The following is a 27,000-nucleotide window of genomic DNA, read 5'->3' as shown; positions in this document are numbered from 1 at the left end:
TGAAACACACTCCTGGTCTCCAACAGCAGGTGCTCCCCTCAACCTACTACGGCTTCAGAGATGACAGGACCAAAAGTGAAATCTCACAGATGATCATCTTATTACAATTTTCTCATCAAATACTATTATCAAAGTATAGAAGAATCGTATTTAAATTGTATTTAAATTCCTGGGGCTGGTGCTGTGGTGTAGTGGGCTAAAACTCCTGCCTGTGGCACCAGCATCCTATAAGGGCACTGGTTTTGAGTCCCAGCTGCTCTCTCCTGATCCAGCTCTCTAATATAGCCTGGGAAAGCAGTAGAAGATGGCCCAAGTGCTTGGGCCTCTGCACCTACATGAGACCCAGAAGAAGTTCCTGGCTCCTGGCTTTGGATTGGGCCAGCTCTGGCTGCTGTGGCCATTAGGGGAGTGAAACAGCGGATAGAAGACCACTCTCTGTCTCTCCCTCTCTCTGTAACTCTACCTATCAAAATAAATAAATACTAAAAAAATAATAAATTAGATTCCTTTTAGGAAGATTTGAACCCAAAGGCGTGTAATGTGGACTTAAGTTCCACTTTATATCGATGAAGTAACTTTATAACTTTAATGCCCAAGAGCATTATTCACATAATAAAAACAAATACCTGTTTTTTCCTAGGTCGTCGTTTTTTGTAAGTTACTGGTTGAGTCTCTGGAACACGTGTTCTGTTTGTTTCAGTGGTTCTTCTGCTTTCTGTTTTCTCTCTCTCACCTAAAAGTTGAAATACTGGCATCAGGAATTGCTTCACATTAAAGAAAAATGAAGAATTATATTTTTAAAGCTCATCATGAAATTCCTTTTTATTTTTTAGCTAATCATAAGAAAAAAAGTCTTTAATTTTTTTCTTTCAAATCTGGAAGCAATATGGCACAAAGATCACAGCTGTTGAAGACCAGAGGAGGGATATTTTAAGTCTGATTCTTTTATGTGTCTTTTAAAAAGTCATCTTAACTCCCTGAAACTATCTTTTCATAAAAAAAGGGAAAATATTTCCTATGATAACATTTATGGGAACGCAACACAACATAAATATAACCCTTTTCTCACTTCTTTAAATTTCATAGTAAATTTAGTAAGACAAGAAATAAAAGTATCTATAACTGAAAAGAAATAAGAAATGTAGCTGTTAAAAGACAGAAAGCGATAAAGAATCTACAAATAAAAGAGCTTATCAAGATAGTTGGACATAAGATCAATATGTGATAAACAACAGGATTTCTAAATATTAGCAGCAATTAAATAATTAAAACTGAAATATACTACATATAATAGCAACAAAAATACAACAATCTTAGGAATAACCCTAGTACAGCTGGTACAAGATGTATATGCAATAAATTGTTAACTTTTAATACATTAATAAATGTTAAGGAAGATTTACTATATATATTTGTGTATATGTATAAACACGTGAGAGAAATATATCTTGTATATACATAAGAAGATTTAATATAATTGTGTCAGTTCTGAAATGACCTAATGCAATTTCAAAAAAATTTCAGCAGAATTATTTGTATAATTTAAGATTCTAAAATTCTGCATTAGGAGAGGTACTCCACCTTGAACTCTAAGCACTCTTAAAGTTCTTTCTGAAAAATCAAGGCTTATTCATCATCTCTTGATACTGCACATTTTTAGTGAGTTGATAAGCAACCAAGTGGGTCAAGGATATCACAACATGATCAACTGCTTTCTACTGGAGGAGGATACTGTCTTCCCATCTACTACAGTGTTTTATAATTCACTCAAAAAGTGCTAAAGCTGGCCCTTGCTTCTGAGTGTCTCAGCTGAAATACAAACAGCCTACTTTCTGCATACCATCTATTTAGACCCACTGTATTGCTCATGGACTTTGGGGCAGGGGAAAACAACCACACCCGTGCTGATGCCATGCTCCTTGTTATAGTGCAATAAACTGTCTTACTTACTTGGACTAACAAAGTCTACCTTTGGCACCTAGGGGGTGGTAGAAGGTTTACTGCTTATAATCCTCTATTGGCTGAGTCTTTTTCATGACAATATGGAAGCCCGAAACACCAAGAATATTTAAGGTACCATTGAAAAACAGTGTGATTGCCCTACCACATACTGGATTATTACAAAACTACAGTAATTGAGACAATATGGTATTACTGCATGAAGAGACCGAGAGACCTAAACACTACATATTTGTTGTGATCTAGTCAGGAAAAAGAAAACCATACTAGCTATGAATGGAAAGACTGTACACATTGGGAGAATTGCTTAAATGGGTGCTGCAGGACTAAAAAAGGAAATGATAAATTAACATACTGATAGGCAAATTCATAATTATAGTTGGAGATTTCAACTATTGTCATAATAATTAATAAGTCAGCAAGAAACAAGCAAGGATACAGAACACTTGAATGGCACTAAAAAAACCTGACCAAATTGAAATTTTAAAATACTCCATTCAACAAAAGCAGAGCAGCTGGCACTATGGCATGGGGGTTAAACTGTTGCTTGTGATGCCAGTGTCCCATATTGGAGTACCACTTCATGTTCTGGAAGCTGTTTCCAATCCAGCTCCCTGCTAATGTGCCTGGAAGGCACTTGGGCCACCGCCACCCAAATGGGAGATCAGAATGGAGATTCTGCTTGTTGTAGCCATTTGGGGAGAAAAACCAGCAGATGGAAGATCTCTCTCTCTTTGTCGCTCTTTCAAAAAAATAAATACATCTTAAAAAAAAAACTCAAAATAAACAAATACATTCTTCTCAATTGCATATCAACAGATACTAAAACAGATCATACTCTAAGCCATAAAATAAATGTTAGAAAGAAAAATTCTAGTAACCATATTCTAAGACTGAAACAGAACAAAACTGGAAATTATGTTAGATACCTGGAATATCCTTAAATATTTGGAATTTAAACAAGTGCAAAAATTCATGGACTACAACTAAAATAGTGATTAGAAATGAATTTATAATATTAAATGAAATATTAGGCATCTTTGAAGAAAAAGCAACTCATATATACAGACAAAAAGTCAAGTTGGGGCCAGTGAGATGGTACAGCAGGTTAAAGCTGCCACCTGCAGTGCCAGCATCTCATATGGGCGCAGTTCGGGTCCTGGCTGCTCCACTTCCAATCCAGCTCTCTGCTACGGTCTGGGAAAGCAGCACAAGGTGGACCAAGTCCTTGGGCCCCTGCACCTATGTGGGAGATCGGAAGAATTTCTTGGCTCCTGGCTTCAGATCAGCACAGTTCCGGCTGTTGCAGCCAATTGGGGAGTGAACCAGTGGATGGAAGACCTCTCTCTTTCTGCCTCTGCCTCTCTGTAACTCTGCCTTTCAAATAAATAAATAAATCTTAGGGGAAAAAAAAAAGTCAAGTTAAGGGGCCATTGTTGTGGCTAGTAGCAATGCCAACATCTCATATGGCCACCGGCTCCACTTCCAACCCAGCTGCATGTTAATTCACCTGGGAAAGCAGTGGAAGATGGTCCAAGTGCCTGAGTCCCTGTACCCCGTGTGGAAGACCTGGATGGAGTACCTAGATCCTGGCTTTGGCCTGGTCCAGCCCTAGCTGATGCAGTCATTTGAGGAGTAAAGTAGAAAATGGAATCTCTCTTGTCTTTCTCTAACTCTTTCAAATCAATCTTAAAAAAAAAAGTTAATGACAGTCAAAATCAGAAAATGAAGGAGTGCTTGCAAAACTGAGAAAGATGTATATTCTAAAAAGTACTAAATTTGTCAAATTTCTTTTTAATCCAAAAGAAATAGATATTCTTGGGCATGTAAAATTTTAGAAATCATAGTATCTACAAGACATTTTCTTGGAAAAAAAATCTAGCCAAAACAATAAATAAATTAAAAGGGAGAGAAATGAGGGAACTACCAGAGGACTAGAGATAAATGCTTAAATCAATTTAAATAAAGATTAAACTAGTATGGGACCTATGGCTAGAAAATAATGCTCCTAATCTTTTAACATACTAAATATAACTGAGAAAAGTTGAGGATTGCCAAAAATCAATCAACAGTTTAAAGTTTAATTTTATACTTACTGATACAACCTCTCAAAGCACTTCATATTCTTTATTTTGGAAGAATCATTCCGGTTAATGATATATTTCTTGTGAAATATTTTTCTAAAATTCATTGAATCCTACAGTTTTGCTTTTAAAACAATTAAATATAGGGGGTAAGGTGACTGGCCTAGAGATTAAGATATCTTAATCTTATATTGGAGAGCCTGGGTTAAAGTTCCAGCTCTGCTTTGGATTCTAGCTTCTTGCCAAGGTGCACCCTAGCAGATAGCAGGTGATGGTTGAAGTGGTTGGGTCTCTGCCACCCATGTGGGAAAATCAGATAAAGTTCCTGGCTCTCAGCTTTGGCCCCCAGGCTCCTAGCTTCAGCTTCAACTGGAGGTTGTTAAGGACATTTGGGGAGTGAACTGGTGGACAGGAGTACACGCACTCTCTCTCTCATTCCCTCTATTTCTTTAAAACAAATAAAATGAAAAAAAAAAAAAAATTAAATGTAAATGTTTTTAAAAGTAACATAGGTGACCTGGTCACATTTTTCTAAATTTTTGTTTTGTTTTCAATCTATCCATTCTCCTATTGAGGCAGTCCATCTCAGCATTTAAGGAAATGGGCTCTTATTTTGAATTCTGGTTCTGATCTGTGTATATACCGTATGACTGAGGGCATTTTCTTTATTAACTTCTTTTTGTCTCTGCTTTCCATCTAAAATACAGATTAAAAAGAATTACTGATCTCAGAAAGCTGTTTTGAGGATTAAACAAGTTTATATACAAAAGCTTTTAGCTCAAATATTAATTTTATTGAATGTTGGTGAGTTTTTCTGTGTAGAAGGAATTAGGATGATTTGTATTCTTGTAGTATTTCTGAATTACTGAATTTTTTCCTCCTAAACACATGCCAATTTTACACACAAAAAATTAGCTCTCTTCTAATTGTAATGAGAGGATATCCAAGAGAACTTAAGAAAATTGGATTTTTTTTTAGACATATACATTACTGGCATCTAACAAAATGTCAAAACAGGTCTGTCATAATACCTTATAGTCTCCACAGTCACACTCAATATCAAGTCACTCAGTAATGATGTCATGATCTTCAGCAGTTTAATTATTGATGAACTGTATAGAGTATATATAAGACTGTGTACTGTTTGAATTTTGTACTATGACATTAAAATTCCAGGAAAATTCTCACAGTATTCTAGCTTAGAATTATAATTCCTAGTCATTTTGCAGCTATAGATAAAAAAAAAACAATCTGGAACTCTACCAGTGCTGGACAAATAATTTCACTGATAAAACTCAATTTTCTCATTTTTAAAATGGGAATGGCAATAATATTTGTGAATGTACATGTTTTAGAGATGCTTTTACAAATATGTTAGCTAACAGTGACATCATCAAACTGCCAGTTATGAAAAAACTTACTAGGCATCTGGCATTAAAGTTGGTACCTTATAAGTAAGGAGAAATAAAGCTAATTTCACTATAAATATTTTTAGTTTGATAAATATTTAGAGTTGGATTTATAAGGTTTAAAAATCTCTGCACTAGTACAGCATCAAGAATATAAGGTAGGGTCAGTAAGTATTTGTTAAATGAATATATACTCATTTTTAATCAAATTATAATTGAAAATAGCTAGGGACTGCCTTTAAGAATTTAATTTTTGGAAGATTTATTTATTTATTGGAAAGGCAGAGTGATGGGGTTGGGGGAGAACACTTCCATCTGTTGATTTTCCCCAAATGGCTGGACAGTCAGGTCTGGGTTACTTTAGTGTCAGAAACTCCATACTGGGCCGGCGCCGTGGCTCAATAGGCTAATCCTCCACCTTGCGGCGCCGGCACACCAGGTTCTAGTCCCAGTTGGGGCGCCGGATTCTGTCCCGGTTGCCCCTCTTCCAGGCCAGCTCTCTGCTGTGGCCCGGGAGTGCAGTGGAGGATGGCCCAAGTGCTTGGGCCCTGCACCCCATGGGAGACCAGGAAAAGCACCTGGATCCTGGCTCCTGCCATCGGATCAGCGCGGTGCGCCGGCTGCAGCGGTGGCCATTGGAGGGTGAACCAACGGCAAAGGAAGACCTTACTCTCTCTGTCTCTCTCTCTCACTGTCCACTCTGCCTGTCAAAAAAAAAAATAAATAAATAAATAAAAAAAAAAAAAAAGAAACTCCATACTGGTCTCACACATAAGTGGTAGGACCTGAGTACTTGGGCTTTCTTTTGCTGCATTCCTAGGTGCAGGAAGCTGGATAGGAAGTAGAGCAGCCAAGAGTAAAATCAGCACTCTGATATGGGATGACAGTGCTGCAAGCAGAGGCTTAAACAGCTGCACTACAATGTGGGATCCTGTGTTTTTTTTTTTTTTTTTTTTTTTGAAAAGGCAGACACAAGAATGATCATCCATCTGCTAGTTCACTCCCCAAATGCTCTAATACCCAGGACCAGGCCAAAGCCAGGAGCCCAGAACTCCATCTGAGTCTTTGTTTCACATGGGTAGAAAGGACCCAAGTAATTGAGTCATCACTGATGCCTTCTAAAGGTGTACAACAGCTAATGTTGGAATCAGAAGCAGAGCTGGGATTTGAAAATAGGCAGTCCAATATGGGATGCAGGTATTCCAAGCAGTGTCTTACCTGCTATGTCAAATCCTGCTCCTGCAATGGTTTTTTTGGATATTGCTTTTTAAACCTAGCAATATTTAAAAAAAAAAAAGAATTATTTATTTGAAAGGCAGAGTTACAGAGAGGCAGAAAGACATCTTCCATCGGCTGGTTCACTCCCCAAATGGCCAAATGGCTGGAGCTGGGCCGATCTGAAGCCAGGGGCCAGGAGCCTCTTCCAGGTCTTCCATGTGGGTGTAGGAGCCCAAAGACTTCAGCCATCTTCCACTGCTTTCTCAGGCCATTGCAGAGAACTGGATCAGAAGTGGAGCAGCTGGGACTTGAACTGGCACTCATAAGGGAAGCTGGCACTGCAAGTGGCAGCTTTACCTGCTATATAACAGCGCTGGCTCCATCCAGCAACGTCTTTTATAAAACAAGTGAACATAAATGCAATAAGGAGGGTATACAGATTACATATATAGTCATTTCTCATTATTCATAAATTCCACTTATTTGCAAATCTATCTATCTGCTAAAATTTGTCTAAATCCAAAATCAATGCCCAGGGTACTTTTAGGGTCACTGGTGGACATGTGGCAAGCAGTGAAAAATCCTGAGTTGCTGGATGTGTATATCCCACAGCTAAGGTCAAACAAATTGACATGTCTCATTTTAGCCCTCATACTACAAACAAGTATGTTTTTCAAGGTTTACTTAGTAAATACTTTTTTTCATTTTTGTTGATTTCACTGATGAAAACTGCCCCCACCTGTTAGTACTTTCAATGAAAGAAGGCTATGATGTGCCTTATGATAAACTTACATGTGTTACACAGGCTCGAATCAGGCCTGACATAGTTGTTAGTGATTCAGTGGTAATGAGTCATCAATATATATTAAATAAATGTCTGTAAACACACATAAAATGAGGTCATTTATCGATCAGTTAACAAAAACGTTGTGCCAGCTTACAAGCACCTCTTTATTTTTCCAGTAGTAATAATTCACTATTCACTAATTCATAGTGAATTATAAATTAGTAAAATCTCTCAAAGGTTTTAGTGAACACAACTACTATAAATATCAAGAATTAATTGTATTTTTTTCAGAAAACAATCTGAAGTTGCTGAATATAGTGAAGGTAAAAAAGCAGTACTCTAAGCTAGGCAGTCAGAATAGCTAACTTTCTAAATTAAACACCACCCTTAACTAATTCTTCGAAGCTGACTTAAACTCCTCATGCTTCAATTTTCTGAAGTGTGTATTTTTGTGTTATAGTGGTGAAGTCAACATTTGGTTCACTTTCAAGGACACACCAAATGCACATCTAAAACTGGAGTACTGGTACTTACTTTGAAGAGTTTCCTCTCTTTCCTCTTCTTCATCAAAGTCTTCTCTCCAGCTTCTATATTTCAGCTTAGATAAGAGATTCTTGTGAGACCTAAATAAATCATGAAAGCTTAAGATAGGTTCCTGAAAGAGTAATAAAGTTATAGGAAAAAGGTAGACAATTTATCTTATTCTGCTTTTAAATCTACTTTGGCCCACTTCATATGGTGCTCTCCTTGCTTAGTGCCCCATCTTAACCTTTGACCCAGATTTCTGTTGTCATACTTCTCTCTCTCCTACCTCCCATTTTCTTCATTTCATCCACTCAGAAGTCAAGACTCTTATGGCCTTTCAACCAGACCAAGAGAAAAAATAAAAAAAAAACCCTCAAAATACAGAGTATTAAACTTTTATTATCTCCTATGGCTTCCATTTCCCAAGAGAAAATTCCAAAATCCCTTTACATGATGGTAGATAGCCTTGTTGATACAAGATGTGGCATAATTGTCTGATGCCTTACAAAGCTCGTATTTTATAAATGACCAAAGTAGGATTAAAAAAGCAGTTTGCAGGCCGGTGCTGCGGCTCACTAGGCTAATCCTCCGCCTTGCAGCGCTGGCACACCGGGTTCTAGTCCCGGTCGGGGCACCAGATTCTGTCCCGGTTGCCCCTCTTCCAGGCCAGCTCTCTGCTGTGGCCAGGGAGTGCAGTGGAGGATGGCCCAAGTGCTTGGGCCCTGCACCCCATGGGAGACCAGGATAAGCACCTGGCTCCTGCCATCGCATCAGCGCGGTGCGCCGGCTGCAGCGTGCCGGCCGCGGCAGCCATTGGAGGGTGAACCAACGGCAAAGGAAGACCTAAGCTTAGGCAGCTCTAATATTGCTACTGAAAAGGTGCACTGTTTTAGCTACATTTTTATTCCTATTTTTATTCCAGCGGTGGGGAATATCTGGCCCACCGGCCACATAAGATCTACCAAATCATTTGGTCAGGCCCTGTCAAGGCAACTCAGGATTCAAAATTCAGTAACTCTATAGCAGGCTAATTTTTTAAATTCATAATTTTGTATGGCCATGAATGTTACAAATATTCAAATGGTTTTGGCGGAAAAAAATGTTCTCTACCCCTTCATGGTACCAGTTAATCCCTGCTGTCCCTTCTAAAATTTTCTATTGTGCTCTCTGGAATACCATTCTCAACTTCCTTCACCAGCTCCTCTTTGCCTGGTATAAAATTTAATTCTCTTCTGATGACAATTCTTCTCTCTTTTATGGCTTTATCAAGTAGAGACTGGTTTAATCTTCCACCCTCCATAAAGGACCCTAGAGATTAATCTTTATAGTTTCTATTTCTAAATGAATGCCACTTTCAGAATCCTGCTTCCATAGAAACCTTAGCCCTTTAGGATCCATGCATCTGAGGTCTATCACCTTTTATCATTCTTCATAGCCATTCTCTTTCCATCCAAGCACTTCCCATCATTCACAGATCTTTCTGTATACTTAAGTGATACCATTATGAATTACTTCAGTGTTCTCATAGACAACCCATATTATCCTGGCCTCTCAATTCCTCATCTCCAAAAATCTCCACACCAAGTCAGCCACCCTTTCCCACATTTCTACTTGGCATCCCAGCTGCTCTATTTCTGAAATCATTCATGCAGACTTTCTGTTCTCAGAACATGTTACATTGTCTGTTACAGCATTTCTAGTAGATCAAATACTGTGTTCCAGTAATTTCATAAGACTGAAATTTGGAACACTCTTCAGAAATGCAACTCCCATCCTCTCCCTGCCCCAGCAACTTGTCTTTGTTTCTCTGACAGAAAAATAAATTACTAAACAATTGCTTTAAGTTAAAAAAAAAGTCCCTATACGAGAACTTTCAGAAAGTTCATGGAAAAGGAATTTTAAGTTTATTTTGGTGTAAAAAATTTTGAAATTTATGCATATGAGGTACATCCAAAAGTTTCATGAAAATGTCTTATGAAAAAAATGTTAGCTTTTTGCACCAAAATACTTACCTTTAATTCCATTTTGCCATGAACTTTCTGAAGTACCCTTATATGTATATTCCAACAATGGGCTTATAGAAACAATATGGAATAATTCAGGATTCCAGAAGCAAGTCTCTACATCTGGAACGTCAGGGTTGAGGTAAGTGAGTCTTTGAAATAATCTTTTAATCACACCAGTTAAATGGTAGTTACTATAATATATTTAAGTCTGCATGAATTGCTTCAAAGATTTTAAGACAGAAAAGAAAAATGTCAATTTACTTCACCTCAATAAGGATACTGTACCCTCTGAGGATTCAGTTACCGTAGACTGTTTGTCATTAACACTTTAAAAGAAGAAAAAATTTTTAAGAATATAAATAAAACTTTTCACAAGGGTAGTATTTTCCACATAGTCAAGTCATTTCAATTTATAAAAAAAATATTTGGAAAGAAACCCTGGTAATATTAGGACAAATACAGCCCATTACACATGGCTAATTTCTGCCCAGATGTGCTCAAGAGGTATGTTAAATCAAGCCTTCTCAAATAATAGTTAATACTACTATCAAGCATTCATAATTTTTTTTGAAAAAACTTTGATGGTTCCTTAATTTCATGAATTGAAATGTTTTTCTTTAGACCAGCTTTATTGAGGTACAACTGATATATTAAAAGCTACAAACTTAATACCATTTGATGAGTTCAATTTTCTTATCCTCTCCATCAGCCTACCATTGAATTTTAAACTAAATTCCCCTTTGCTGTAGTTGAAATAGCTTTGACAAACACAACATGACCATTTATGCCTCTATGCTTTCCTAGATACTATTCTTGTCCCCTAAAATGACATTTCCACTTCCAACCACCTGTAAAAAATCTTTTTTTTTTTTTTTTTTTTTTTTTTTTGACAGGCAGAGTGGACAGTGAGAGAGAGAGACAGAGAGAAAGGTCTTCCTTTGCCGTTGGTTCACCCTCCAGTGGCCGCCGCGGCCGGCGCGCTGCGGCCGGCGCACCGCGCTGATCCGATGGCAGGAGCCAGGAGCCAGGTGCTTTTCCTGGTCTCCCATGGGGTGCAGGGCCCAAGCACCTGGGCCATCCTCCACTGCACTCCCTGGCCACAGCAGAGGGCTGGCCTGGAAGAGGGGCAACCGGGACAGAATCCGGCGCCCCGACCGGGACTAGAACCCGGTGTGCCGGCGCCGCTAGGCGGAGGATTAGCCTAGTGAGCCGCGGCGCCGGCTTGTAAAAAATCTTAACCATTCTTCAAGGCCCTGCTTAAGAACAATACTTTTGTGAAGCCGTCCATTTTAACTTCTTCCGTCTACGCATAGACTTGAGCAATGAATAATGTACTGTCTGCTACTACTTGCTTCAAGTCTGTAATCTTATTGACTCAAATAGATCATAAGCACAAAATATTTATTTCATGTAGTCTTGATAATATTTCAATTTTTTAGTACTCTCAGACCTCACAATCATATTTCTGATTCTATATTTGCTTGCATGCTATTAATTACCATTCTGACACTGTTGATTTGATGTTTTATCCCTAATTCTGCTTCCAAGATAGTTTTGGTATTTGCCTGATTGTTAATCTTTACCCTGTCTCTAATTTTGTTTGTGCTCTCTGGTGAATTGCAAGTTCTAATGTTTGGTAGTTAATTAGGCACCAAACATATCAAGTTAATTAAGATGCTTTAAAGCTAATTAAGAACCTTCAGAGTTCTCATTCTACTAGACAGGTAAACATAAATTACATCATTTTATAGAGGTGTGACTTAGTGTTTTGAGTGCACAAAAGTAACAACTCTGTTCAGAGAGCTGGGCAAGACCTCATAAAGCAAGTAAGAGTTTGCCTTGGGGGAAATAATTCAAAAAAAAAGATATTCAAAACAGAATAAATCAGGCAAAGATAGAAAAAACCTGTAATATTTTAAGATCTGTGAGAAGTTCTGTGCTGCTAGGAATCACCAGGCATGTGAGCAAGAAGTGGCATTAATGCTAAGGGATGTAATGGTACCATTGTCTCCCTTATCTGTGCAGCATATTTTCAAAATCTCCAGTCGAAACAAGAGAAACTCCTCATTCATGGTTTTGTCTGAAAATATTAAATGGAAAATTCCAGGAATATTACCCAAGTTTTAAATTGCCTGCTCTTCTGAGTAGAATGATGAAATCTTGAACTGTTTGTTCACTTCTATCCTGCCTAGGACATGAATTATTCCTTTATCCAGTGTATCTATTCTACATCTCCATCTATCCATTAGTCACTTGGTAGCCATCCTGATTACTTACAAGATCAACTGTCATAGTTTCTATTATTTTACTTAATAATGGCTTCAAAGTGCAAGAGAGTGATGCTGGCAATTTGGATATGCAAAATGTCATAAAATGCTTCCTTTAAGTGAAACATTTCAATAATGAAAGAAAATCAATCAGATGTGGAGGTTACTAAGACCTATGGTAAGAATGCATCTTCTATGAAATTGTGAAGGAAAAGGAAACTCATGTTAGTTTTGCTGTTGCAACTCAAACTACAAAACTTACTGCAACCATATACCACATTCAATTATAGAGATCAGTTCTCTATGGTTTTGGCACCCACTGGAGGTCCTGGAAGAGGTCTCCCACAGATAAGGGGAGACCACTATATGGACAATGATTTCCAGTACAACAAGGTTCTGTAACTCAGAACATGTTTTCTGTTCATGTCTTTCAGAGAGTTTTAACTAAGCACTTAGCAGGCACTATGGCCATACCTTCTGCAGTTTGATTTTCTAAACAAAATATAATAATTGGTCAATACAAATTAAATCTTTACCTCTCAAAATCTTAGGAAAAAAAAAAAAGTCAATGAAGAATTAAGTCTTCACTACAGCTTTTGGGAAGATGAAATAATGAGTGGCAGGCCATGCTGATAAACAAAAGGATGGGCCACTATAAGAAAACTGAGCCTCAGTCCTGAGGTGTGGGGTCTACTGTACATCCAGTTTGCATCCCTATCCCCATCTCTAGAGTATTAGTTAAGATAGGGCCTCAGGAGTGGGCACTGTGGCACAGCAGTTGTCTCTTGAGGTGTTCTAGCCTACTTCCTCTTCTGCTCCAGCTTCCTGTTAATGCACACCAAGGGAGGTTGCAGTTTATGGCAAAAGTACTTGGTTCCCTGCCACCCATGAGATGTGAATTGAGTTTCTGGTTCCTGGCTTGGGCCTGGACCAGTCCTGGTTGTTGCAGGCAATTGGGGAGTGAAGTGGTAGATAGAAGGTCTGTCATTCTGCCTTTCAAATAAATAAATCTTAAAATAAACAAAGAAACAAATAAATAAAAAGATGGGGTCCATGTAGCACCTAAGTAATGGTGCGAAGAAAAAACAGTATATTACATCTGTTATCAAATACATCTATTCAGGGATCACAGGGATTTGACTATCTGGCCTTGGATTAAGATGGAAGAACACAGATAACAGACCAGGAGTTTAACAGAAAAAAAGATCTTTATAAGGGAGAGTTGCATCTTCCTCATTAGTTTCTAAAGAAATAGTAGGGGCCGGGCTGGCGCTGTGGCGCAGTGGGTTAACACCCTGGCCTGAAGCGCTGGCATCCCATATGGGCACCGTTCTAGTCCCAGCTGCTCCTCTTCTGATCCAGCTCTCTGCTATGGCCTGGGAAAGCAGTAGAAGATGGCCCAAGTCCTTGGGCCCCTGTACCCACGTGGGAGACCTGGAAGAAGCTCCTGGCTCCTGGCTTTGGATCAGAGCAGTTCTCAGCCAATTAGGGAGTGAACCATCGGATGGAAGACACTCTCTCTCTCTCTCTCTCTGCCTTTCCTCTCTGTGTAACTCTGACTCTCAAGTAAAAAATAAGTAAATCTTAAAAAAAAAAAAAAAAAAAAGAAGGGGCCAGCACTGTGGTATAGTGGACTGAGCCTCCACCTGTGGCACCAGTTCTAGTCCTTACTTCTCTTCTGATCTAGCTCTCTGGTATGGCCTGGAAAAGCAGTAGAAGTTGGTCCAAGTACTTGGGCCCCTGCACCTGCATGGGAGACCTTGCAGAAGAAGCTCCTGACTCCTGGCCTAGCTCTGGCCATTGTGGCCATTTGGGAAGTGAACCAGTGGCTAGAAGACTTTTCTCTCTCCCTCTCTCTGCTACCTCTACTTCTCAAATAAATAAATTAATAAAAAAATCTAAAAAAAGGAAAAGTAAAAATCACCCTTGAAAATCCTAAAGAAAAAACAATTTTGGAGGCAAAACTAATGTCTCTCAATATGCAGGACTGACACCATCAATTTTTCTCCATCACTGGAGCAAATCACTATTTCTTTAGCTGAGCACCAGATGAAGCAGTTAGCTTATGCTTAAAGATACATCAACACTACTTTTTTTTTCTTGACAGGCAGATTTAGACAGTGAGAGAGAGAGAGACAGAGAGAAAGGTCTTCCTTTCCGTTTGTTCACACCCCAAATAGCTGCTACGGCTGGTGCGCTGTGCCAATCCAAAGCCAGGAGCCAGGTGCTTCCTCCTGGTCTCTCATGTGGGTGCAGGGCCCAAACATTTGGGCCATCCTCCACTGCCTTCCCGGGCCACAGCAGAGAGCTGGACTGAAAGAGGAGCAACCAGGACAGAATCCGGCGCCCCAACCTGGACTAGAATCCAGGGTGCTGGCGCTGCAGGCGGAGGATTAGCCTGTTGAGCCACAGCGCCAGCCAACACTATTTTAAAATACAGAATAACTTCTAGTAGAATGAAACATCGTGAACCACTTGAGGACATGTAGTATCTAAGAGCTAGTAAGGAGCAGAGACGACTCGGGTTTCCAATCTCTACCCTAGTCCTAAGCATACCCTCACTGAGAATGGCAAATGAAATTACATTATTCAAAATGGAATATTTTCTCACTCTGTATTTTTCTTAGCATATATAATTTGTATATGTTAGAAAATAACTACAGTACTCCAATATACCCATTACACATTTTTAATAGTAATGGCTCACTAACTGCACTTTTACATAAAGATAGAACATTCGTAAGACAAAAAATTATGTAATTGATCAGTTTACAAACCTTTTTCCTATATCCGAATTAGTTTCAGTTTCCATTTCAACATCATTGCCATTAGATTTATCTTGAGAAGTCATTGTTCTTGCTCTTTTACTTTCTACTACTTTTGCTGCTGCCTTAAAAAAGGATATGTATGAAGGAGGAAAAGAATGTATTAAGGCATTTTAAAGAAATAGTATTAAATTAAATCTTTTAACTGTTTGATAGTTATAGCAACAAAGTAGTCACAGGGCAGTAAAAGGCCATGTTGTTAGTTTCCCCTTAGTAATATGACACCACTGGCAGCTACTTTAGCTATCTGTCTGGTTTATACCATGATGGTCTTTCTTGTACCTACATTTCATAGATACTATGTTCTCCATACAATTTTAAGATAAAAGGGCCAGGTGTGTGGCACAGTGCTTAAGTTGCCACTTGAGATAACTGTACCCCATATTAGTTTTACTCCCAGCTCTGTTTCTGATCCAGATTCCTGTTAACATATAACCTGGATGGCTCAGGTACCTGGGTCACTGTCACTCATGTGGGAAACCTGGATGCAATTCCAAATTCATGGCTTCAGTATGGCTCAGCCATACATATTGTGGGCATTTGTGGAGTGAACCAAGAGAATGAAGATCAATGTTATCTCTCTCTCTCTGCTCCTTGCTTTGGCCTCCCCAGCCTTGGCTGTTGTGAGCATTTGGGGAGTGAACCAGCAGATGGAAGAGCTTGATCTTTCAATCTCTCTGTCTCTCAAATAAATAAAAATAAATTAAAATTTTGGATATCTCAAAATAAAACTAATTAAAATTAATCAAGATGTTCCACTTTAATGACATACTAACACTTTTGGAGGCTAAGACAGAATACAACATTCTTCAGAAAAAACTTTAAAGGCTTTCCTTTAAACTAATCTTATCCCCCACCCCCCCAAATGTGTTTAAAATGTACTTAAGGGGCCGGCGTTGTGTCATAGTGGGTAAAGCTGCTGCCTGTGACATTGGCATCCCATATGAGGGCTGGTTCATGTTCCAGCTGCTCCACTTCCGATCCAGCTCCCTGCTAATGCACACAGGAAAGCAGCAGCAGAAGTGAACTCCCAAATGCTTAGACCCCTGCCACCCACATGGGAGATCCGGATGAAGCTCCTGGCTCCTGCCTCAGCCCTAGCTGTGGAGGCCACTTTGGGAATGAACTAGCAAATGAAGATCTCTGTCTCCTTCTCTCTGTATAACTCTTTCAAATAAATAAATCTTTGTTAAAAAAAAAAAAGTACTTAAATTAAAACTAAGTATGTTTCCACTTATCATTCTTAATTCATTCTGATATTTTCCACTCAACTTTTCTTTCTGAAACTTACAAAAAAGCTGAAGATCATTTATAAACCCTGTAATTACATTCACTACTAATAAATTGTTATCACATTCTACAAAACCACCTTACAAAATTCTGACTAGTTTTCAAGTATTTCTATTTAAAGTATTCTTTCTTTAGTATAACAATTTCTCTTAAGTCTATAGTGTGAATCTCTCCAACAATATGTATACCTTCATTAGAAAGGCTGATGATTTTTCATTTAGCACACAATTCACGTAACTCTTAATTTTCTCCATCATGTGGTTGTAGCTGAAGTGTTGAAAAAAGGAATGGAATGTGTCTTTCTGAGATATTATCATAAGCAACTTTCTTTCTAAAGACTAAAGAAAACAGAAAAAATGTAGTTACATAAATCACAAAATTACAAAAAATTTTGTAACATAACATTTTAAATGTTTATGTTTGTGACAATTATTCACACTGATGTGCTATTTGCAGAAATACTTAATTTCACCACTGGTATAGTATTACATTGACAAAAAAATCATTTATTCATCCATTCTTCCAGCCTGTTGAAGGATTTAGATATGACTATTACTGTAATGCTAAGTATTTTTTTATATATCTTTTTGTTCATAGTACAAGTTTTTCTCAGAAGTAACTCTTCCAATGCTGGCTGTAAACTTAAATTCTCAGGCTCTATCCCAGGTCAACTGTTGTAATGAGATCTAGGATTTTTGTCTTAAAGCTTCCTGGCTTTTAAAATGTGCAGTGACAGTGAAAACAGCTATTCTAGGATATTTGCTGGAATGCATGCTTACAAATTTTGCTAAGATACTCTCCAAAGTTTAAACATCGATTTACTTAAGAGAGGAAGTTATGCAGGCAGGATCACTTCTCTACTGTTTGAGCCAACTGCTGGTACTGCTGCCACTATGAAGGACAGCAAATGATATTTTAACGAATTGTTTGGTATTATCTTCATAACAAATACTAGTTTAAGAGATTAAGCACTGACTTTTAACCTTTAAAACTTACAGGCAGTAAGTTTTCCTCTGTTGTGAGATATAAGCAGAGTGGAGTTTTTAGTAGTCTAACAATGATAAGGAGAAAGCATAGGGAAAGAAAACACAAGACACACATCAGGCTATCAGCTGAAATTTCTGGAGGCTAGGAACATGGTCAATCTGGATAGAATAAGCTTTAGCAAAATTGCAACCCACCGCCAATTAGGCTTAGTCCCTCATTAGTTACTTGTCAGAGAAGCAGAAATTAAAACCCACTGTGATAATACTACTTATCTGCCAGAATGGCTAATAATCTCAGATAAGGTCTGTGGAGCAACAGGAACTCTCCTACACTTTAGAGGAATTGTCCTAAGTTTGCAAAATAGTTTGGTGGTATCGAATAAAACTGAGTATGCTTATATCCTATGATTCATCCATTCTATTCCTAAGTGTATACTCAAAACAAATACATACATTAATCCTACAAAACATAAAAAGATACTGAAATAAAAATTGGAAATAACTCAAATGTCCACCAATTGTAGTATGCAAACTATTGGCACAAGCCACAATGGTTATATGGTTTCAATCTTACAAATATAAACTTGCAATATGATTCCATTACATAAAGTTCAGAAAGAACTGAAACTAATTTTCAGTGGTGAAGTCTGGACAGTGGTTACTCTTAGAAAGGTAAACACTTAAAGTAATTGGAAGGTACTGATGAGGTTCTATTAATTGATCTAGGGGTTTGGCATATAAGTGCATTCCTTTTGTGAAAAGATGTGTGTGTACACACACACAGACACATACAAAGACACATGAACTCTTCAAGAGGTATGCTGTTCAATAAAAAGTTCACTAAAACATGTACCATTTTTTATTTGAATGAAGTTAATTCACTTGTTACTTTTTAATATTAAAAAATTGAGGCCTACTTACCTCAACATTATACATAAATACACATAGCTATATATACACACACAAAACCAATGATCAAATAAGAACCCTCTAGAAAAAAATATAAGCAAGTTATACTGCCTTCTTTAGTTGTATTGTCTGATAGGGTACCTACTGGCCACACACAAATAATGAACCCTTGAATGGGGTTAGTCTGAATATAGAACTTGCACATGTAAAATATATATTGGATTTTAAAGGCAGTATAAAAAAGAGAACATGCAATATTTCAATATTTTTATTGATTTAAATATTAATGTTTTCTGATTTTTTAAGTTAAAATGCCACTAAAATTAGTTTCATCTTTTACTTATTTTAAACATGGCTGGCTAGAAAACTTGAAATTCCACACTTGTATGTAACTTGCATAGTTTCTACTGAACAATGTCATCCTATACTGTTTAAAAGATAAAGCATTTCTTTTCTCCTTCAATTTGCTGTCAGTTTTCTTAAATCTATACAATTTTAAAATACTATAATTTCAATTTAAGCAGTTACCGTATAAGATTTTGGATCACCAAATATTCTTTCAAACACTTCCTCTGCTTCCTTAAAATTGCCATTTTCCATACAAACAGCTATAGCCTAAAAGACAGGAAATACACACCTTACACTGCTTTTCAAGAAACTGAACAGTTGTTTAAATAACTCAGTAAGTCCAAAACACTTCATTTAAACGTTTTACATAGTTTAATAATTTTCATTTTATAAGTGATACAAAATACTTTTTCAAAGATAAAATGTGGCTTGAAAAGACATGAAAAATGTTCATTCCTATGCACATATACTAATAAATGCTCACCCTTTTATCTCTAATTTAGGTAAAATTAAAAGCAATAAATAAGAGGCTGTCACCAATAAATAAGAGGCTGTATCATGTATTTAGGACTCCCCTAACTGCCAATTTTGAGCCAAAGGGAAATGAGAGAGAAGTATATGGTATTTGTGATGTTTAGGATATTTAAAATGTGCCAGCTGAATTCCTGAAAAATCTGTAATAGGAACTTAGGAAGGTGGATGATTTATTTTTAAATATTTACTTACTGGGGCTGATGCTGTGGCATATGGGCGTCAAATCAAGTCCCAGCTACTCTACTTCTGATTCAGCTCCATTCTAATGCACCTCAGAAAGCAGCAAAAGATGGCCCAGGTGCTTGGGCCCTTACACCCGCATGGGAGACCTGGAAGACGCTCCTGGCTTTGGCCTGACCCAGCCCCAGCCATTGGGGAGTAAACCAGTGAACAGAAGATCTCTCTCTCTTTCTCTCATTCTCTCTCCCTCCTCCTCTCTCTATTGCTGCCTTTCAAACAAATAAATCTTTAAAAAAAATTTTATATTTATTCAAAAGGCAGAGTTATGGAGAGAAACACATACATACATTTTCTGCTGGTTTATTTCGTCTCCCATGTGGGTGGCAGGGGCCCAAGTACTTGGACCATATTTTGCTGCCTGCCTAGATGCATTAGCAAGAAGCTGGATAAGAAGTTCAATTGCCAGTTCTTGAACTAGGCACTCTGATATGGGATGTAGGTATGTCAAGCTGAGGCTTAATCCACTGCATCACAATGTCCACCCCATCTACTCAATTTAATAATAGTATGTTAACAAAAAGGCCAGCTTCCTTTAGAGCCTGAAAAGACTGGGGTAATATGACAAATCGCTTTTCCCTGAGTTGAATTCTTTTTTGGGAGGAGAGAGGGGACTAATTCTACTTGATAGCCACAACAGTAATTCTTAGAAAGCTGAGGAAAACCACCTGGATTTTCTCTCCTATCTATAGTTATCAAATAAAATTTTTTGAGGGGCTGGTGTTGTGAAGCAACTGGTTAAGCTACCACTTACACACCAGTATTTTTCATACTAATAAATACTCTCCATTCTACCTCTAATTTAGACCAAATTAAAAGCAGGCACTAATAAAGTAAAAGCCATACCATGTAAATGTAGTATTTGCTTTGACTGGCAGCAAAATATATTTTTCCCTGCTATCACATCTTTGAATTACTTTTCTGGCTTCTTATTCTTAAATGGTCTATTACATGATTAAAATTTAATATATTCAATCACAAAAATCCTTAATTTATTGAATTGGAATTTTTGTATTTTTCATATTTATAATCTGTGAGCAGAAATTGGGAGAGTACAAATGCTATTTTTCAAGTTGCCTGGTGATCTTTAAATAGATGTGGTACATTCTCTGCTACACAGGAGCAACACATATCTATAAGTTCCAACCTCTTTTGCTCATGCCAAGACTAAAAACCAAAGGTCAAATTTCTAAAAATGAATTACATTAAAACTTGGATTTACTGCCCTATTTCCATCAGGTTCCTCTTAATTTTTTTAGATATTAAATTAAATAGGCATTCATTTTCTAACAAAATAATCATTATAAGCACAGAGTAATCATACCTGAATTTTAATTAAATTCTGTATTTCTTCATGAAGTTTGTCATGTTCCTTTTCAATTGAAGCCCAAATCATAAGGGCTGATTCTAAGGGTGTAATTCGTTCATCATTTTCAAATTGTGCATCTTTTAAAAAACAACAGAAGTACGTAATTTAAAAGCTAAGTAGAATCTTACTTTGTCAGGTTTTTCTATAGTCCTTAATGTGTATACTACTTTCAATACACACTCCATAATAGTACACACTCTTATGCCAGACAAGGCTCTCATAAATACCAGTTTAGGGAAGTGATCTGATTTTCCATATTAACTTATTCATTAAGAACAATATTAAAAAGAGAAAAACATGATGAGACTACAAAGTATTTTAAACTTTTCTTTACTAAAATACTGATATTAAGGGTTAAAATAAACTTTTTTACATAAAGTGTCACAGTAACAGAATTTTTATAAATGGTTTATAGGTCTAACTACATTAAACACAGGACAGGATTTATAAAATATTAATTAAAGGAATATTTATATTATTATTAAACTTTGCTAAAGAAGAATTTTGATCAGGTTATTCTGAATGAAGACATCAGTAACCAATTAGCAAATTATACACAACTCAACATGATACTCAAGAACCTTCACCAGAAGCAGGCAATATGGCACAGCAGATCACACTACCGTTTGAGATGCATGCTTCCCCACATGAGAGGCTAGATTGAATCCTAGCTACTCCACATCCAATCCAGCTGATATGGCTGGTGGGAAGTAAAAGATGATGGCCTAACTTTTCATGTTCCTGCCACCTGCATAGGATACCAGAATTGACTTCCAGGATCCTTGCTTCAGCCTAGACCAGCTGACTGTTACAGGCATCTGAAGAAGTGAACCAGCAGATGAAAGTTATCTGTCTCCTCTGTCTCTCCCACACTCTCTATTTCTCTACCTTTCAAACAAACAAATATATATATAAAAGAACCTTCACTATGTATGTCTTAAATATCTTGCATCTGTAACCTACAAATCATTCAATAAATATATATGGACTATCCATTATATATAAGTACTTGCATAAAAACAGAGTATCTCAAAGAATAAGACAAAGTCCTTAATCTAATGATGCTTGCATGCTACTGGGAGAGGTTAAGTAATAAGCAAATTAATAATACAATTCAGAGTAATAAGGGTTAGAAAAGGAGGAAGTACTGAGAATCAAGACCGGTAAGGGAAGGGAAAGCTCCTTCAGATAACGTAAAAGCAAAGGCTTCTGAGGTAGTGAGAGAAATGAGACCAGCATAATGTGAAGCAGGAGAGTCATACAATGATCTAGAAGAAAAAGGTCCTTGATGAGAATTTGGCATCCAAAGGGCAGGAAAAAAGTCAGTTTGCCAGAACTGTGGGAAAGCTGGATGCATGCCATCAGAAAAACGATATAAGAGACAATTAATTGTATGATTTGGAATTTATTTTGAATATAGAACAAGGCTGGCTAAAGCACTGGAACCACAGTATGAGGAAAAAAATGGAGGATTCTCAGGTTTTAAGAACTAGATAAGTGACACTGATTTTACAAACACAGCAAGTCTGGATGAAGAGCAGGTTGAGGAAGCTGAGCATGGAAATCAACAGATCCATTAACCAGATAAACTATAGGTTATTTTCAAAATAATGCTAATGTTTCTGTTTCGTCCAGAATCCCATTTTGTATTCTTTCTGACAAAACCTAGCAATCCTTCCAGGTATAATGCAAACTCTACTTCATTCTGGAATAGCTTCCATATGCCAGCTAAGAGACTAGGAAATTTCCTATCTCTAAATCTCATGTATTTTTATTCCTACCTTGTTGTATTTACCCACATAACTCAACAGTGCATTAGCTTTTAGTAGTTTTTTTTTAAAAAATTATTTCATTTTATTCAAAAGGCAGAAGGACAGAGACAGAGTCAAGTTCTATCTGCTGGATCACTCCCCAAATGGCCACAGCAGCCAGGGTTGGGTCAGGTAGAAGCCAGGAGCCAGGAACTCCACCTGGGTCTCCCATGTGGGTGGCAGAGGTCCAAACACTTGGGCCATCTTCCAATGCTCTCCCAGGCACATAAGCAGGCTTAGAAGTGAAACAGCCACAACACCGGCTCTAAGTTTTTCTTGACTGACATAACCTAACCCTCTCACTCATCTACCTTTCTTCTTATAAATCTAAGATATTTTAAAGATTGCTATTATTAGATTTCAGCTTCAAAGTAAGATAAAAACACATATTTACCCAGGGATTTTCCCGCTGCAATTCTTGTCAAAAACTGACATATGTATATTGTTTTCAACTGATATGCTGTTAGATTGGATAGTCCATGAATAATAGCTGAAAAAGAAAAAGGTATATTTTATTAAAATAAAATGAAACTTGATCCAGTGGTACCACTGTGTGGTTTGTTAATAGGTTACAAAGACCTCATAGAAATTATCACAAGATTAGAGTTAAATGTAACTGATACACATGTAGGATAACAAATATTTAAAATTACTTTCACAGGTGGCATTTTTAATAATGAAAAAGAAAATTCAGTTCAAAATTATACTATGTGTCAAGTCACTAGTTGGAAACATTTGATACTATGAACTTTACCTTATCGGAAATATATTACTTCAGTCAAGATTTCAATTGAGAGTCTGTTTAGTTTACAGGGTATATTTTAAAAATGCATTTGTTACTATTAATCTCACAAATATTTGAATACTCATCCAGATGTTATGCCAGCTGGTGAATACATATAATGGTAAGTAAACTAAACTTCTGCACCTCAGCGATCTTATAACTATGCAGTAATGAGACAAATGATTAAACTACTAAAGTAAAAAATGGGTGAAAAACCGAAAAGTACAGTGCCATGGAAGCACAAAAGAAAGGAAACTTGGAATATGCTTAAATATCTTTTCAGGGGAACAGCTGTTAGAGAAGGCTTTTCTGAAAAAATGTCTTAGCTAAGACGTGAAGATTCTACTAACAGCACTGTATCTCAACAAGGGCTTGGGTGGTATATATAAAAAGCTTAAATACCTAGAAAATAAAAAAGTCAGTAAGATGAATATATTTGCCCTTAATTATAAAATCTTAATTCTAAAATACCATAATCTTAAACTGTAACAGAGAATATCTGGGTCAGATATAGCCATAATGGAATTAAGTGGGATTTAAAGAAATCACAAAACTTCTATAAAATTTAAACACAAGGCATTCAATATTTACTAAATACCTACTGCTGGCCAGTGTTAGGAACAAAGGACTCAAAGACAGCAGTGAGTCCTTGTCCCTCATGAAGGTTTTAGTCTAAGACTCTTATTAGAAAATTAATGCAAGGGAATAAAATTTTAATGAGCGCCACAAAGGACAAGTATAGAAGGCCTTCTGAATCCACAGGGTTCCTGCTAGTTCACACTTAAGATATTGGGGGAGGGTGGGATTTGTCTGTACTTAACGTGTACAGACTTTGGGGGCGGGTCATAATTCCTTAAACAATGTAACAATTATCTACTGCACTTACAATATATGAGGTATTATAAATAATCTAGAGAAGATTTAATGTGTACAGGAGAGCATGCATATACTAGGTCATTTTATGTAAGGGACTTCAGCTTGCACAGATACTGTCTTCTAAGGCAGGAGAGACCTCTTGGGGTACTAGGAATGTTTTGTTCTTAATTTGGGTGTTGGTTATGAGTGTGCTCAGAGGACAAAATGTCATTTATCTTTATAATTTTGTGCATTTCTTGATATGTATACTGTATTTCAATAAAATGTTTAAAAAAATACAGCAGGAGAGGGAGGTCCACAAGGATACCAAAGAATAAGGGAAGCAAGGGACAACTTCATAGTATTGGAATATTTTACAAAAGAAAGATCTAATCTATTCTAGGAAAGGAAGTCAGACCCTTTAAGTCTTCACTTCCTTACAAGTTCCCAAAAGATGGGAAGAGAGACAACAAAATGTTCAAAATTTGCATATTCACCAAGAATTAGCAGTAACTTGAAAAAAAGTTCTTAGTTTCCAAGTCCTTAGCATTACAATAGGGGTGGCCCAATTATTTCTCCCCAGGTCTAGAGCTAGAACCTTGAAAGAGTTTTATTTTTTGAAATATACTATCTTATTGACTAGTTTTTAATTGATACTGACTTTACTTACCTAGGTGAGGTAGTGTTTGTAAGGATTCTCTACTATCAAATTACTCTTTGGAAAAGTCACCAGGTGCAATCTATTAGCATAGAGCGATTGTATTAAATTCTGCATGGAACATTTGCCTCTTCCCTTATTTACTAAATCAACCACGCATTTACATCAGTATGGATTCATTTATTCTTACTCTGGGTTATAAACCAATACTTGTTTATTTTTTTACTCTTCTTTCAGCTTTGGCCATTGGGAACTCCTGCAGATAGCTCCTGTGTCCCTTTATAACCCCACTGAGAATGTGGGTTTTTTTCTTTTCCTTTCTTTTTGAGTACTTTTATTTTCTAGCACTACAGGATGAATCTTGTTACCTTGCAGATTTTCTGTCTCAGTCCCAGATTCTGTCATTTTTTGAAAAGCAGCCCATTTCTTTTTGTTGGAGAATGGTATTAGAAACCAAGATCTGCTGTGTTCATTGCTACTAGAGTTGGTTGCTGCTTTGCCCTTTAATGTATAGAGCAAGGAAACTTGTGTATACTAATCTACGTCTGTACATCATATATAATGTTGCTATACGCATCTCTACTTCTGTCAGCTAGTCAAGAGTTCATCCTGATGTCTCCAACTCTAATCCATTACCACACAGATAATTCTACCCCACTCGGCAAAGAGAACTATTTAACAGTTCTAGCAATGGCAAACGTGCTTCATGACAAAATTGAATTTTCTAATCATTGTTTATTATCCATGGCTCCAGGATTATCTGCGATACAGAGGAAAGGGCCTGGATCACCCCGCTTTAACTTACACTGCCTTAAATTAGCTACCTCACTCCTCTACAAGTTAAAATCACTGGCCTAACTCACGAGATGATCACAAAGTTGCAATTCTCCATGAACTCCCCTAAGGCTATAAATACAAACGGTCAAAAAGCCGGTGGAAAATCCTCACTGTCTGGTAATTCCACTGTTCCACGTGCTTTTTGAAGCCCCGGTGTATTAACCCACACGGTTCAGTTCAGTGCTGACTCGGAACGAAGGACCACCCCAACTTTCTGTCATCTTCCACACGCCCACGCGGATTTGCCCTCCGGGGCCGTCTTTTATCCATCAATTACAGACAGCAGATTTCTGGGAGTTACTTTGATTCTGGGGCCAAATGAGGCTTACATAACTCACGGGTGAACCCAAAACACTCATACCTGGGGTTCCCCGGCGTCCACAGGGGCTGCTGAATAAATATCACCACAGTACTCCCCGAATAGGAAGGACAGCCCAAAACAAGCGACAAAGGAGACAAAAGGTACTGTCCACAGGGTTGCGTGCATTTTCAAGCATTTTTAACTCGTTTAACCCTGCCTCAACCCTAAACGGGGGTCTTCTTTTCACTTTACCAAGGAGAAAAACTGCGAAGCTGGCAAGAGACAGAACCGAGATTCGAACCCCAGCTCGCCCGAGTCCCAGTCCCACCGCCGAGCCGTCCCCTGACCCCGCGGAGGTTACAACAGGGGACACCAGGCCTCTGCCGCCCGCCACGGTCCCCCGGCAAGTGCGCGCCCCGCACGCACCCTCGGCGCTGTCGCGGGTCCGGTGGAAGGCCTCGGAGCGGCCGTCACGGAAGGCCCGGCAAAGAGACAGGCATAGGAAATCGAGCATCCAGCCGGCAGCCACCGCCTCAGCCTCGGCCACCAGGCCTGCGTCCTCCTCCTCCTCCGGGGTCTCCTCCTGCACTTGGCATTCGACCAGTTCCTGACACACGAACTGCTCCCGGTCGTCTCTCGGAGTTTCTGTCATCCGCTTCTCCGGGGAGTCGGCATCCTTCCCATCAGCACGGCCCCGCGGGCTCGCAGCCCCCGAGGCGGCGTCCTCCGCCATGTTAAATCGCTCGCGCGGATTCGGTCCCGACGGCAGCAGAGCAACGATTGGCTCGCGCAGGAGGGCAAGGGGCGCGGCTGGAGAGAGCCTCTTCCGCTGGTGGGAAGCCACCAATCACAGTGCCAGAACGGACTAGCGGCTGGAGCCTGACTTATGATTGGCTGAGACAGGCTTCCTTCTGAATTTCCCGCCAGGGAGGCTGAGGCTCGGAGTCTGTCGGTAAACCGGGCTACTCCACACTGGGCGCGGACAGAGGTTGGGACCTCGC

The 27,000-nt window shown here is 38.2% G+C and overlaps 1 protein-coding gene across 7 annotated transcripts in view; it reads right to left on the bottom strand.

Annotated features, from left to right (window-relative positions):
• The window catches only part of TERF1 (telomeric repeat binding factor 1), a 33,115-nt gene extending 6,361 nt beyond the window's left edge, over positions 1 to 26,754 (bottom strand). Inside the window, exons 1-10 of one of the 7 annotated variants that reach the window (XR_007918625.3) lie at positions 26,426 to 26,754; positions 22,959 to 23,054; positions 20,709 to 20,830; positions 18,794 to 18,880; positions 16,559 to 16,708; positions 15,033 to 15,145; positions 10,255 to 10,314; positions 7,992 to 8,080; positions 6,671 to 6,725; positions 627 to 733 (exon numbers count right to left, since the gene is read on the bottom strand). Coding sequence is in view for 5 of the 7 variants with exons in the window: in XM_002710633.6 (XP_002710679.3) it covers positions 627 to 733; positions 7,992 to 8,080; positions 10,255 to 10,314; positions 15,033 to 15,145; positions 16,559 to 16,708; positions 18,794 to 18,880; positions 20,709 to 20,830; positions 22,959 to 23,054; positions 26,426 to 26,732 (1,131 nt within the window). In the remaining 2 variants the exon portion in view is untranslated. Of the gene's footprint in view, positions 1 to 626; positions 734 to 6,670; positions 6,726 to 7,991; positions 8,081 to 10,254; positions 10,315 to 15,032; positions 15,146 to 15,962; positions 16,074 to 16,558; positions 16,709 to 18,793; positions 18,881 to 20,708; positions 20,831 to 22,958; positions 23,055 to 26,425 lie in introns of those variants that run through there. The other 6 variants (XR_007918626.3, XM_002710633.6, XM_051843830.3 and 3 more) reach the window with 6 other exon arrangements.
• Positions 26,755 to 27,000: the final 246 nt, after the last annotated feature.

Source organism: Oryctolagus cuniculus, chromosome 6 (assembly GCF_051225735.1).
Source record: "Oryctolagus cuniculus isolate XC-2025 breed Fujian yellow rabbit chromosome 6, ASM5122573v1, whole genome shotgun sequence".
In the NCBI taxonomy this organism is placed as follows: domain Eukaryota; kingdom Metazoa; phylum Chordata; class Mammalia; order Lagomorpha; family Leporidae; genus Oryctolagus; species Oryctolagus cuniculus.
Note: the sequence above shows the minus strand (reverse complement) of the source record. Positions and strands in the feature narration are given on the sequence as shown.